Source organism: Gadus macrocephalus, chromosome 6, assembly GCF_031168955.1.
Source record: "Gadus macrocephalus chromosome 6, ASM3116895v1".
Lineage (NCBI taxonomy): Eukaryota > Metazoa > Chordata > Actinopteri > Gadiformes > Gadidae > Gadus > Gadus macrocephalus.
Window position 1 is genome coordinate 149113 of NC_082387.1, and position 13227 is coordinate 162339.

The window sequence follows — 13227 nt, forward strand, 5'->3', positions numbered from 1 at the left end:
TTCAGTCTTAAGTAATTCACAACATGCAACACTATGCCATTAACCTCTTGGTTATTATGAATCAAATATAAAATCTGCTTTAAATCAGGTTGTAAATCAGGATTATGATAAAAATTATATCAGAGCCCTTAAGACCAAAATTGGTGCCGTCTGAAATTATACAAACATTTACCATCAATAGGTATTTTATATAATTTTCTAATAATAAATGTGCTTATCTAACTATGGGAGATCTTAAAAGTCTTTTCATGGTTTATCATGCTATACCAGAAGAGAGAGAGAGAGAGAGAGAGAGAGAGAGAGAGAGAGAGAGAGAGAGAGAGAGAGAGAGAGAGAGAGAGAGAGAGAGAGAGAGAGAGAGAGAGAGACTGTAATTGCCACAGAGACACTGAGTCATCAGCCCTCTGTGTGTGTCATTTTGTGTGTGTGTGTGTGTGTGTGGGTGTGTATGTGTGTGTATTTACGGGCGCGCAGGGGCCCCGCTCAGCCCGACGCACATTCAGTTGGATCCACTGAGTTGTTTATTGCAATTATGCTTCATTAACAAATAAGACAGAAAAATAGTCCCTTACATGTTCACAATTAACACAAGGACTAAAACAATAGAGGCAGCAGACTTTACAAATCATCAACAGGTGAGCACGTATCTTTAATAACTGAACATGTTCTGCGGCCGTTTGGTTCCGAAAAATCTAAATTCAGTCTTAAGTAATTCACAACATGCAACATTCTGCCATAAACCTCTTGGTTATTATGAATAAAATATTAAATCTGCTTTAAATCAGGTCTTAAATCAGGATTATGATAAAAAATGATATCAGAGCCCTTAAGACTTAAAGGCATATTGTACGGGATCCAGTAATATGCACTTTTCAATATGTTGTTGAAATTGTTTTTTACATCCTGACAGCAATAAATAACTTATGGGCAATGAAAAAGAAGCGAAAAATTCTGTATCTGCTATAAACCTGTTAAAATGCTTACCAATCGGAGACACTGTGCCCGGATCTAAAGAACCAATCACAAGCCTGCGCGTTCTCTCCCCTCTGTGTACGAGCCTGAGCCGGCCTGAGCGCGTTCACGGAGGGCAAAGAAAGCGTTGTTGTCATAGTAGTTCATGACAGTGGACTAGACCTAGTGAGCCTACAACGTTAACACGATGGAAGAGAATCAACTGAAGTTACCACTGCCACCGTTACTTGCCCCGGTTCATCCTTTTAGGATGGCAAGAAAAAGAAAGACAGAAACTGAAAAGGCAGCAACAAAAAAGAAGTTGGAGACTGCTCGAGGAAAAACGAGAATAAATATTGGATTAGCTTTTCAGCGATGGCGACAGCTGAGGGAGTTGAATGGCCTGAAAAGTGACGCAATGGTTGCCGTTGAAGTAAGCCGTAAGCAGCAGCAGCGCTCATGCACGGCTCTGTGTCGAGGGGTTGGGGCAGGGAGTCCTGAAGGGTGGGGGAGGAGTTAAACGGAACTCCGAAGAGAAGCTCATTTCAAATCATGCTAGCTCTCTCACATCGTACAGTATAGCTTTAAACTGGTGAAGTCTGAAATTATACAAACATTGACCATCAATAGGTATTTAATATACGTTTCAAATAATAAATGTGCTTATCTAACTATGGGAGATCTTAAGTCTTTTCATGGTTTATCATGTTATACCAGAAGAGAGAGAGAGAGAGAGAGAGAGAGAGAGAGAGAGAGAGAGAGAGAGAGACTGTAATTGACACTGAGTCATCAGCCCTGTGTGTGTGTGTGTGTGTGTGTGTGTGTGTGTGTGTGTGTGTGTGTGTGTGTATTTACGGGCGCGCAGGGGCCCCGCTCAGCCCGACGCTGAGGGGGAGGTCCTTTTTTTTTCCCCCGGCTCCCCCGCGCCCGTTTTGTTTGTATACAACCGACACTGAGAGGCTGAGGACCCCCCCCTCCACCCTACCCTCACCCCAGGGAGGAGGTCCTCCTGGGTGAAGGAGGACCAGAAGGTGTGGAGGTGTGTCAGTGTGTCTGAGGACCCTCCTCCACCTGGGGACACTCTGTAGAAGGACAGAGAGCCAGCAGGCCGGTCCAGATACACTCCTACTCTGGTGGAGCCAGCGGGGGGGGGGAGAGGGAGGACTGTCTGTCTACCGTTGTACCAGGCAGAGTAATGACCATCATAACAATAAATACTCCAGGACTTGTTGTTCCATCCAAGCAGGCTGTCAACACCGTCCCCTCTCCTTGTGATTCCTCTGTATGTCACTCCTATATCAACCACTCCTTCCCACTCTACCTCCAAGTAACAGCGGCCAGTCAGAGCCTCTCTACCCAACACCTGGAACCAGTAGTCAAATCTGTCTGGGTGATCCGGATACGACTGGTCCTCTTCAACCCACGTCACCTTCCTGTTGTCCTCAGACAGAGAGAGGAGTCTGTGGGCCGTGTTGGGGTCCAGTGTGAGGTCACAGGCATCTGAGGGAGAACCAGACATGATTTGCTGCTGAACCGCTCTTCATCCTCATCATCATCACTAGTACTGTTCTCCTGCGCTCTATGTACATATACATAGATATGAACACATGCATACATATACATATGTACACATACATAGATACACACACCTCAACAATGACGTTATGAAAACATCAACAACAATATAATGAAAACATCAACAACAGTGTTATGAATACATCAACGCCAAACATCTCTCCTTGGATCCAGGCTGCTCTTCTTCTTCTTCTCTTTCTTTTTGTGATCGCTCTCTCTTCTTCTTCAGCCCCCTCCCCATCAGCCCCCCCCCTCCTCAGCCCCCTCCCCGTCTGCCCCCTCCCCCTCATCCCCCTACCTCACATCCCCCCCTCAGCCCCGTCACCCCCCCTTCCCCTTCCCCTTCCCCTCACTGCCCGGTCACAACCCTCCCCCTCCTCCCTCAGCCCCTTCACCCCCTCCCCCTCCCCCCTCACCCCCCTCTCAGCCCGGTCACCCCCCCTCCCCCTCACCCCTAGTCCTTCCCCTCAGCCCCGTCAGCCCCCCTCCCCCTCACCCCTAGTCCTCACCCTCAGCCCCCCCTCAGCCGGTCACCCCCCCCCTCCTCCTCACCCCTAGTCCTCCCCCTCAGCCCCCCCCCCCCCCCTCAGCCCCTTCACCCCCCCTCCCCATCACCCTTAGTCCTCACCCTCAGCCCCCCCTCAGCCCAGTCACCCCCCTCACCCTCACCCCTAGTCCTCCCCCTCAGCCCCGTCACCTCCCTCCCCCTCCCACTCACCCCCCCCTCAGCCCGATCACCCCCCTTAGCCCCCCCTTAGCCCGGTCATCCCCCCTCCCCCTTAGCCCCCTCCCCCCTAGTCCTCCCGCTCAGCCCCCTCCCCCTCAGCCCACCCCCCTCAGCCCCCTCTCTCTCACCCCTTCCCCTCCCCCTCACCGGCCCCTAACCCGGTCACCCCCCCTCCCCCTCAGCCCCTTCACCCCCCCACCCCCACACTCCTCCCCCCTCAGCCCGGTCACCTCCCTCCCCCTCACCCCTAGTCCTCCCCCTCACCACCCCCTCAGCCCAGTCACACCCCTCCCCCTCACCCCTCAGCCCCTTCACCTCCCCTCCCCCCTCTCAGCCCGGTCATCCTCTCTCCTCCTCCCCTTCACCCCTCCCCCCTCAGCCCGGTCACCTCCCTCCCCCTCTCCCCTAGTCCTCCCCCTCAGCCCCGTCACCTCCCTCCCCCTCACCCCCCCTCAGCCCGGTCATCCCCCCTCCCCCCTAGTCCTCCCCCTCAGCCCCCTCCCCCTCAGCCCCCCCCCCTCAGCCCCCTCTCTCTCACCCCTTCACCTCCCCCTCACCGGCCCCTAACCCGGTCACCCCTCCCTCCCCCTCAGCCCCTTCATCCCCCCACCCCCACACTCCTCCCCCCCACCCCTAGTCCTCCCCCTCAGCCCCTTCACCCTCCCACCCCCACACTCCTCCCCCCCACCCCTAGTCCTCCCCCTCAGCCCCTTCACCCCCCCACCCCCACACTCCTCCCCCCTCAGCCCGGTCCCCCCCCCCTCACCCCTAGTCCTCCCCCTCAGACCCCCCTCAGCCCCGTCACCCCCCCTCAATGTAACAATGTAATACCTGCTGGGTTTTATACAAGCAGGTTTAACTGTGATGGTCGACAGTATTAATATACGTAAGATACATGATGTCAGCCATCATCTTCATTCCCAGTAGGATGTGACCTCACTTCCTGCTGTGTAGATGGACTTTTCATCTCAATAGTGTGTGTGTCATGGGATGAATCAAACAGAAACTCACATCTCTGTGGAGCTGGTTTCAGCCTCCACACTCCACCGTGCTCCACACTGGGGGGGAACAAAGTTAGAGCAGCATGTTGAAACATTCACCTTCATCATCTGCCGTCTCATCACGTTCTACACAACATGAGTGACAGCTGCCTCTTCAAACCACTTTATCTAGCGGCGACATGAATCATTGTAGGAGACTTTGTCCCTGAGTGGTGAGCTGTCCTCTCCATACCTGAGAGTGTCCAGTCTCCAGAGTGGATCCTTCAGTCCAGCAGAGAGCAGCGCAGCTCCAGAGTCTCCTGGGTGATTGTAGCTCAGGTCCAGCTCTCTCAGATGGGAGGGGCTGGAGCTCAGAGCTGAGGCCAGAGAAGCACAGCCTTCCTGTGTGACCAGGCAACCAGACAAGCTACACACACACACACACACACACACACACACACACACACACACACACACACACAGTGAGAATTATTATTTTTCTGGAGGTAAATCTGCTCTGATTTGGAACTTGTAGTGGAACTGTTTGACCATTGAGTGAAACTGACCTGAGAGTTTCCAGTGTACAGTGTGGACTCCCCAGTCCAGCAGAGAGCAGCTTCACTCCTGAATCCTGCAGATCATTGGTACTCAGGTCCAGCTCTCTCAGACTAGAGGAGTCTGAGCTGAGAACTGAGGCCAGAGCTTCACAGCATCTCTCTGACAGATGACAGCCTTTCAAACTTCACACACAATAAACAGAACACGTTAGAAACTGTGATTAACGTTGTATTTGAAATTTGATATGAGACATGTGTTATTAGTTTAACTAAATGTTAATACAGTAGATCTTCAAAATATAGAAAAGGTCCCCCTAAAAGACCCAGTTCTAAGAATAATCTATTGTTCTACTTTACAAAACAATTTCCCTCTTCCAGATTATGAATAGAATAGGAATATAATAAATCAAACACCTTATACCATCATTTACAACCTGAATCCAAGGTACACCTTTTACTGTCATGGCAACACAATTAGAGTGAGATTGAGGTCTTGTGTTTGACAAGATGAGTGGTAATGGTGCTGTGATGCAGGCAGACTGCCAAGGTTTAGTTCAGTGCTGATTTAAAGCGCGACTGTATTGCGGCGCCGGTGTGATCGCTCTATTTGGTTCCCCTGAAGACACTCTGCTTTAATCAGAAACACTGGTTTGTACTTAGTGCAAAGTTCCATTTAAATGTCACCGCAGCACTAGTGCTATTCAAGAGCATGTAAAGAAATGCAAATACTATTCAGGATGACCCCGAGAAGAAGATTAATCCTAATTGGAGTATATTATCCAATCAGTAGCCGGTTATTGTTAGTAGTTATTTGATTGAGGAGGAGGAGGAGGAGGAGGATGAAGAGTTGGTTGGTGAGGAAAGAGATGTTGCGGCACTGGTGGTAAAAACAGAAACAGACCCCCTATCAGTGCTTACGTTAATTTGTAAAGTGGGACGTCCCGGAGCGCAGAGGGGGGGTGGATCCGGTGACTCAAAACGGGGGTTGATAACGGAAAAGACTGCCTACGTAGCTTCTCTGACTAACAAAAACTAAACAACGCTGTATGTACATCAGGGAAATGTTTCTTTTAATTACAGAACATGCATGGGTTGGAAATGTAAAAAAAAATAATGCATGGCAACAATCGATTTCACAAGCAGCATTTATCCATCAGACTATTAAATTAACTAGGATCAACGGATTGCTGCGCGAGCGCCGCGGTGCACCGGCTGAGACATGCACACTGCCATGCACGGACAGTAATGTGCACGCCGCGGTGTACGGACCCTGACCGCAAGGTGCGCGCCTCAGCTTGTATTTTGGGTTAAACTGTGTTGCTTTGACGTTGTGGATTAGAAAATAATCCATTGTTTTATTGTTAATATCAATCTAAATTAATCCCCTGCCAAATACGGATCTTGTTAAAACTCAGACGTGAAATTTTACTGGGGCACAGCAGATCAATACTGGGGCACCGCAGATCAATACTGGGGCACAGCAGTTCAATACTGGTCCTCTGATGTGGAAATTGTGGTGGAACTGTTTGACCATTGAGTGAAACTGACCTGAGAGTTTCCAGTGTACAGTGTGGACTCCCCAGTCCAGCAGAGAACAGCTTCACTCCTGAATCCTGCAGATCATTGGTACTCAGGTCCAGCTCTCTCAGACTAGAGGACTTGGAGCTGAGAACTGAGGCCAGAGCTTCACAGCATTCCCCTGACAGATGACAGCCATTGAGGCTGCACACACAATAAATAGAAGACGTTAGGAACTTTGATTCATTTTGCATTTGAAATTTGCTATTAGAAATGTTTCATTAGTTTAGCTAAATGTCAATACAGTGGATCTTTAAAATATGACTAATTTAGAATTCAGATAACTAAAGATTCAGCAAACTCCAGAAAATGTCCATAAAATATTATTTAACTTTACTCTTAAGTCCACCTTACTGTCTGACTACATGATTATGAATAGAATAGGAATATAACAAAATAAACACCTTATACCATCATTAACAAACTGAATCTAAGGTACACCTTTTACTGTCATGGCAACACAAATAGAGTGAGATTGAGGTCTTGTGTTTGATAAGATGGGTGGTAATGGCGCTGCGATGCACGCAAACTGCGTTGAAACTTAGTTCAGCCCTGGGTTAAATAGCGGCTGTATTGCAGCACCAGCTTGATCGCTCTAATGGGAAACACGACCCACTTAAGTTTCCCTGAAGACACTCTGCTTTAATCAGAAAACTAGAAAAACACTTTTGAACTTTGTGCAAAGTTACGTTGAAATTTCATCGCAGCCCTAGTGTATTCAAGAGCATGTAAAGAAATGCACTATTCATGATGACCCAGAGAAGAAAATAAATCCTATTTGGAGGCGTGTGTGCACGTGCGTGTGTGGGTGTTACCTGTGCGTCTGTCGATGGCGGAGCCGATATGTGTATGGGCAAGTGTTGCTGCGGTGTGTGCTTGTGTGTGCTTCTGTGTATTTGTCGCTGCCTTTGTCTTGAAATGCGGTGTGTGCACATGTGTGTGTGTCTGTGTTTGTGTGTGTGTTTGTGTCTGTGCATTTCCGTGTATGGTCGTGTGCATGTGTGTGTGTGTGTGGTGTGTGTGTATGCGGTGTGTATGTGCGTGCTGTGTGTGTGTGTGCGTGTGTGCGTGCGTGCGTGCGTGCTGCAGGCTTCTTGGCACATGCGCACATGAGTAACTTTGAGTAACTGGTGCGACAGGCCTTCTATTATAGTAGTAAGATAGTAGCCTGTAGAAAATGTGTCTTGATTACCGAGACGACATAATTTACATATTTATTTAGACTTGTTAACATTCTGGAGGCAAATCTGTTCAATGTCCTCTGATGGGGAACTTGTGGCGTAAATGCTTGACCATTGAGTAAAACTGACCTGAGAGTTTCCAGTGTACAGTGTGGACTCCCCAGTCCAGCAGAGAGCAGCTTCACTCCTGAATCCTGCAGATCATTGGTACTCAGGTCCAGCTCTCTCAGACTAGAGGAGGTGGAGCTGAGAACTGAGGCCAGAGCTTCACAGCATCTCTCTGACAGATCACAGCCATTCAGCCTTAACACACAATAGACAAAACACATAAAGAACTGTGATTAAGGGCGCACTCACACTAGGCCATCTGTACCATGCCCAAGTCCGTTTCATACCTGTACCGTGCTCAAGTCTAGATTGTTGGGCTAGTGTGAGCACGCCAACCGTACTCAAGTCCACTTCAATTATGTGGCATGAGCACACTTGGGAGAGGTGTGCTCAGGAGTTGTTTAAACTTGAATTTTCCGCTCACGGGGCCGAGCAGCGTCTTCTCGTCTGCCTCCACCGGGTCAAAGGGCACTATAGAAGCGCGATAAATCTGCGTTCATTTTTTTATGCGTTATTTTTTCCGTGATTAATTAATCAAAATGAACGTGTTAATTTGACAGCCCTAGTTTAAATATCATTTAGCTGGGCGATCTCTAGAGAGAATAAAGTACTGTCTCTTCCCTCTCTCCCCTTTTTCCCGCTCACTCGTGACCTCTCACCCTTCCCCCAGAAGACCCTGAAGTCTATTTATCAACGTATCCTGTTGGTTAAACCCAACGGGCCAATTGCCCTGTCAGTTGGCATTGCTGCGCTTTAAAACCGTGCTCCTTAAAACAGAGGTTTTGGAGTTTAACATGCAGCTGCGCACGAGGTTGAACGTGATTGCTGTGAAACGACTCGTACAGGATCAGCTGATTCCTAGCTGACTCGGTTTAAACTGCTTGGAAACCGGAAGGGTACCCCAGCAGATGCAGTCTTAAGCTAATGGTGGATGCATTTTATGCTATAATTACCAACAAAAACTTAATGGGAATGTAAAGTGAACTTTTATATAAAAAAAACTATAATGAATAAAAACGCTAATAATGTTGACATATATTAGGAAATAGTCTAGGCTACTTTTTGTGGAAATCTGAGTCTAGAATCTGCCCTCACCTACGTCAATCAATTACTTGTCATTGTTTTCTCTTGGTGTGTGTATGCAAACGTGATTACTTAATTAATTGAAGACAAACTAATAGGCCTATGCGAGTAATTAGGGTAATATCATGCCTATAAATTCTCGGAGAAGGAGAGTTAGGATCATGTCGATGAAGATGTCACGGATAGAGAACTACAATGAGGAGCAAAAATTATATTTGCTGCACTGCATTCGAGGTGTTGTGGACACGGTGGAAAATCCAAGGAAAGACACCACCCCCACGCCCTGAAGAAAGGCTGTTTGGGATAATCTGTCAAACACATTCAACTGTAGATTTCCAAGCAGAAGACCGAGCAGCCCGGCACATTTAAAAAATCGATGGAAGCGCTTGAAAGTAGAAGCACGTAAAGCTCTTGCTGAGCAGCGCGACCAATACCCTGTATTGTACTGAAGGCCTATCTGGTGTAATAAGTGTACATTTATTTATACCTATTAATAATAATTCATAAAACCAATTCTGTGTGTGTGTCGGTTATGATGGAGCCTTGTTTCATCCTGCAAACTGGTTTAGTCTCCTCTAAAACCACATCAGTTTCGAGATTAGACCAACACCCACAAAATACGCCCTCTAGTGTCTGATGTGAATTTCTCTGAAGACACAAGTACATGTTACACAGCAATGGAGTTTAAGACGTCACGTGCCTTCTCGAGTTTAAAACCCTGTTAAACTCGAAAAAGTGGCTAAGCTAGCGACAGACGCCCCAACGCGTCCATGTAAGCAAACGTACTGAACAAGGTCTGAATGTGTTAAAATAGTGGGTTACCTTTAATTCATAATGAATGTATACGTATTTAATTTATCCTTATCAATAAAAACGTGTTTATACTCATAGCTAGATATTTGAATAAAGCTGCATTTAACTTTGTTAATTCTTGGCTTTCCTTTTTTATTATTTCAAAATAAATAGAGCTTTTGAATTGGACTTTTCACCCTGGTTACAAAGAAATGTGTGTATTGCGATACAAAAAAAAGCATGTTATTATAATTTGAATATTCTACTATGAGGTATATTGGGTTGTTTGTATTATAATAAATGATATTAGCGAACCTACAGAGATGTTTTATATATTATTATAACGTTTATATTCTAGCATTATGTATATTGTGTTGTGTGTATTGTAATACATGTTACGAGTGAACCTACATAGATGTTTTGGAGGCTTTGACCACTGGCAGCAGCCTCAGAAGACCCTCCTCTGAAGCAGAGTATTTCTTCAGGTCAAACACGTCCAGCTCCTCTTCTGACGACAGTAAGATGAAGACCAGAGCTGACCACTGAGCAGGAGAGAGAGATTCTTTGGAGAGTCTTCCTGATGTCAGGTACTGTTGGATCTCCGCCACTAGAGAACGGTCGTTTAGCTCATTCAGACAGTGGAACAGATTGATGCTTTTCTCTGTAGAGAGATCTCCACCTATCTTCTTCTTAATGTAAGAGCCCATTTTCTTACTGGTCTTTGAGCTACTTACTGTCTTTCCCAGCAGAAATTTTAGGACAATCTGATTGGTCTCCAGAGAGAGGCCCAGGAGGAAGCGGAGGAACAAGTCCAGGCGTCCGTCCTCCCTCTGTAAGGCCTTGTCCACAGCACTCTGGTAGAGTTTGACATTTCCTTTGTTTCTAGAAAAAATAGACCACAGGAATTGTGGTTGTCCTGAGAGCAGATTGACCCCAGTGTCGATGAATGACATAAAGACATAAAGGGCAGCCAGAAACTCCTGGATGCTCAGGTGGACAAAGCAGAACACATTGTCCTGGTACAGCCCACCCTCCTCTTTAAAGATCTGGGTGAACACTCCTGAGTACACTGAGGCTGCTCCGATATCGATGTCACACTCTGCCAGGTCTGCCTCGTAGAAGATCAGGTGGCCTTTCTCCAGCTGGTTAAAAGCCAGTTTTCCCAGAGAAACAATGATCTCCCTGCTCTCTGGACTCCAGTGTAGATCTGTTTCAGCTCTCCCATGATACTTCCTGTCCCCCTGCATGGACTGAACCCTCAGGAAGTGGCTGTACATCTGAGTAATGGTCTTGGGCATCTCTTCTCCTAGCTGGGATGTTTCGAAGAAGTTGTTCAGAACTATAGCAGTGATCCAACAGAAGACTGGGATGTGACACATGATGTGGAGGCTTCGTGATTTCTTGATGTGGGCGATGATTGTTTTGGCCAGTGTCTCCTCTGTGAATCTCTTCCTGAAGTACTCCTCTTTCTGTGGGTCGGTGAACCCTCTCACCTCTGTCACCACGTCAACACACTCAGCAGGGATCCTATTGGCTGCCGCAGGGCGTGTGGTTATCCAGATGCAAGCAGAGGTAAGCAGGTTGCCCCTGATGAGGTTTGTCAGCAGCACATCCACCGAGGTGACCTCTGTGACATCAGTACAGATCGGGTTTCTCCGGAAGTCCAGAGGAAGTCGACACTCATCCAGACCATCAAAGATGAAGACAACCTGGAATAGGTCGTATCTACAGATTCCTGCTTCTTTGGTCTCATTAAAGAAGTGATGAAGAAGTCCCACCAAGCTAAACTCTTTCATTTCTAGTAAATTCAGCTCTCTGAAAGTGAAGAAAAATGTGAAGTGTATGTCCTGATTGGCCTTGTCTTCAGCCCAGTCCAGAGTGAACTTATGTGTTAAGACGGTTTTACCAATGCCGGCCACTCCAGTTGTCATAATTGTCCTTGGTTTTATCATTGGTTTATCTTGTCCAGGTAACGGGTTAAAGATGTCCTCACATCTGATTGGTGTTTCCTCTATGGCTGGTTTCCTGGAAGCTGTTTCAATCAGTCTGACCTCATGCTCCTGGTTGACCTCTCCATTGCCTCTCTTCGTGATGAAGATCTCTGTGTAGAACTCATTCAGAGGTGTTGAATGTCCTGCTTTAGCGATTCCCTCAAACACACACCTGAACTTCTTCTGCAAATTAGACTTTATTTTATGTTGGCACTGGACCGCAGCAGATCCTAAATGAGAAAAAAACAGAAGACATCAGTTAGTGGATGGTGATCAGTGGAAACAGAGGAAACAGGTCAATATTTCCATTAAATTATAAACTTCATGATATTTAGTGGCTTCATTACTTGTGGTCTTGGTCTTGACAAGGACTGCATGTTGCTGATTCAAAATCTTCAAGACTATTTTGTTATTTCCACAGCAATATGATTGGTCGAATGATATCAATACTGAATCAGTGGAAAGTGACTTACTATGCTGATATAACAAGATAGTGCTCCATTTCTTCCACTGAGTTATTCTGCTGTTGGTATGCTGTACAATGTAAAGGTGTCATTGCATCGTTTTTTTTATTAATTTTTAGTAGGTGCTCCTGTTTCACGCTGTTCTAGGGTGGAGGAGGAGGTGGGCGGGGAGGAACGCCAGGATTTCGGCTCTGACTCATGAATATTCATGACATCCAAATGTCTTGCCTCTGACAGGCTAACAGCACTGTCCGTCACAGAAATACAAACAATTAAACTACCAGAGAGAATCAAAGAGAGGGAGAAGGAGAGACAGAGAGACAGAGAGAGCGACACAGAGAGATCTCTTGGCCAAGAAAGCAGAGTTGAGGAAGAAATGGTTGGATTGGACATTCATTCACCGTGAGCGCGGCCCGGGCACTCCCGCGACTCCCGGCCGTCACGACTCCCGTCGTGCACCGATACCGCGGGCACCGCAGTGACCAGTAATATATATCTGGATCAAACTATTTAACCTGATACCCCCACCATAACACTACATATCTGGATCAAACCATTTAACCTGATACCCCACACTAACCCTACATATCTGGATCAAACCATTTAACCTGATACCCCAAAATAACCCTACATATCTGGATCAAACCATTTAACCTGATACCCACATTAACCCTACATATCTGGATCAAACCAATTAACCTGATACCCACATTTACCCTACATATCTGCATCAAACCATTTAATCTGATATACGACAATTCGGCTGTTAAGTCGTAACATCCTTTCAAAATAAAACTTCCGGGTACAACTGCTCCGTCGAACATCAAAACAAACAACAATGGCTGAACCTGTGAACCTTTTTACAATAACTGCTTTCTTCAATGAGACACCTGAAAGAGTAAAGAAAGGGTTGAATTTGTTTCACTCCAACAGAGTGGTCAGTGTAGCTGTTTTTCCTGGGGGAGTTATAAAGGGTAGCGTCCAGGCATCACAGAAAAAGAAAGTTTACGAGGTTGAGGTGAGTTGGAAGTTAGCCGTTGAAATCTAGGCTAGTTGACATCTAAATTAACGTTAAAGATGATACGTTATTCCATGTTCTGAATTAAGTAATACTCAACAACAGTACAGGACTGGTAAAACATTGAACTTAATTGTAGATGAAACTAAAGATATATAGGTCATTTTTTGTAATGTAAGTGAAGTAAGGAAAGTTGACATAAATCTGCCAGCCCCTAGTATT

At 46.5% G+C, this 13227-nt stretch overlaps 1 protein-coding gene across 7 annotated transcripts in view; it reads right to left on the reverse strand.

Moving 5' to 3' along the window:
- Positions 1–285: 285 nt before the first annotated feature.
- The window catches only part of LOC132459146 (NACHT, LRR and PYD domains-containing protein 3-like), a 28134-nt gene continuing 15192 nt past the window's right edge, over positions 286–13227 (reverse strand). For 5 of the 7 annotated variants that reach the window (XM_060053527.1, XM_060053525.1, XM_060053526.1 and 2 more), the window contains 7 exons: positions 9944–11753; positions 7679–7852; positions 6339–6512; positions 4800–4973; positions 4487–4660; positions 4265–4311; positions 286–2451 (listed from right to left, as the gene is read on the reverse strand). In XM_060053527.1, the coding sequence (XP_059909510.1) occupies positions 1826–2451; positions 4265–4311; positions 4487–4660; positions 4800–4973; positions 6339–6512; positions 7679–7852; positions 9944–11753 (3179 nt within the window). In that variant the 3' untranslated portion in view covers positions 286–1825. The remainder of the gene's footprint in view (positions 2452–4264; positions 4312–4486; positions 4661–4799; positions 4974–6338; positions 6513–7678; positions 7853–9943; positions 11754–13227) is intronic. The other 2 variants (XM_060053530.1, XM_060053529.1) reach the window with 2 other exon arrangements.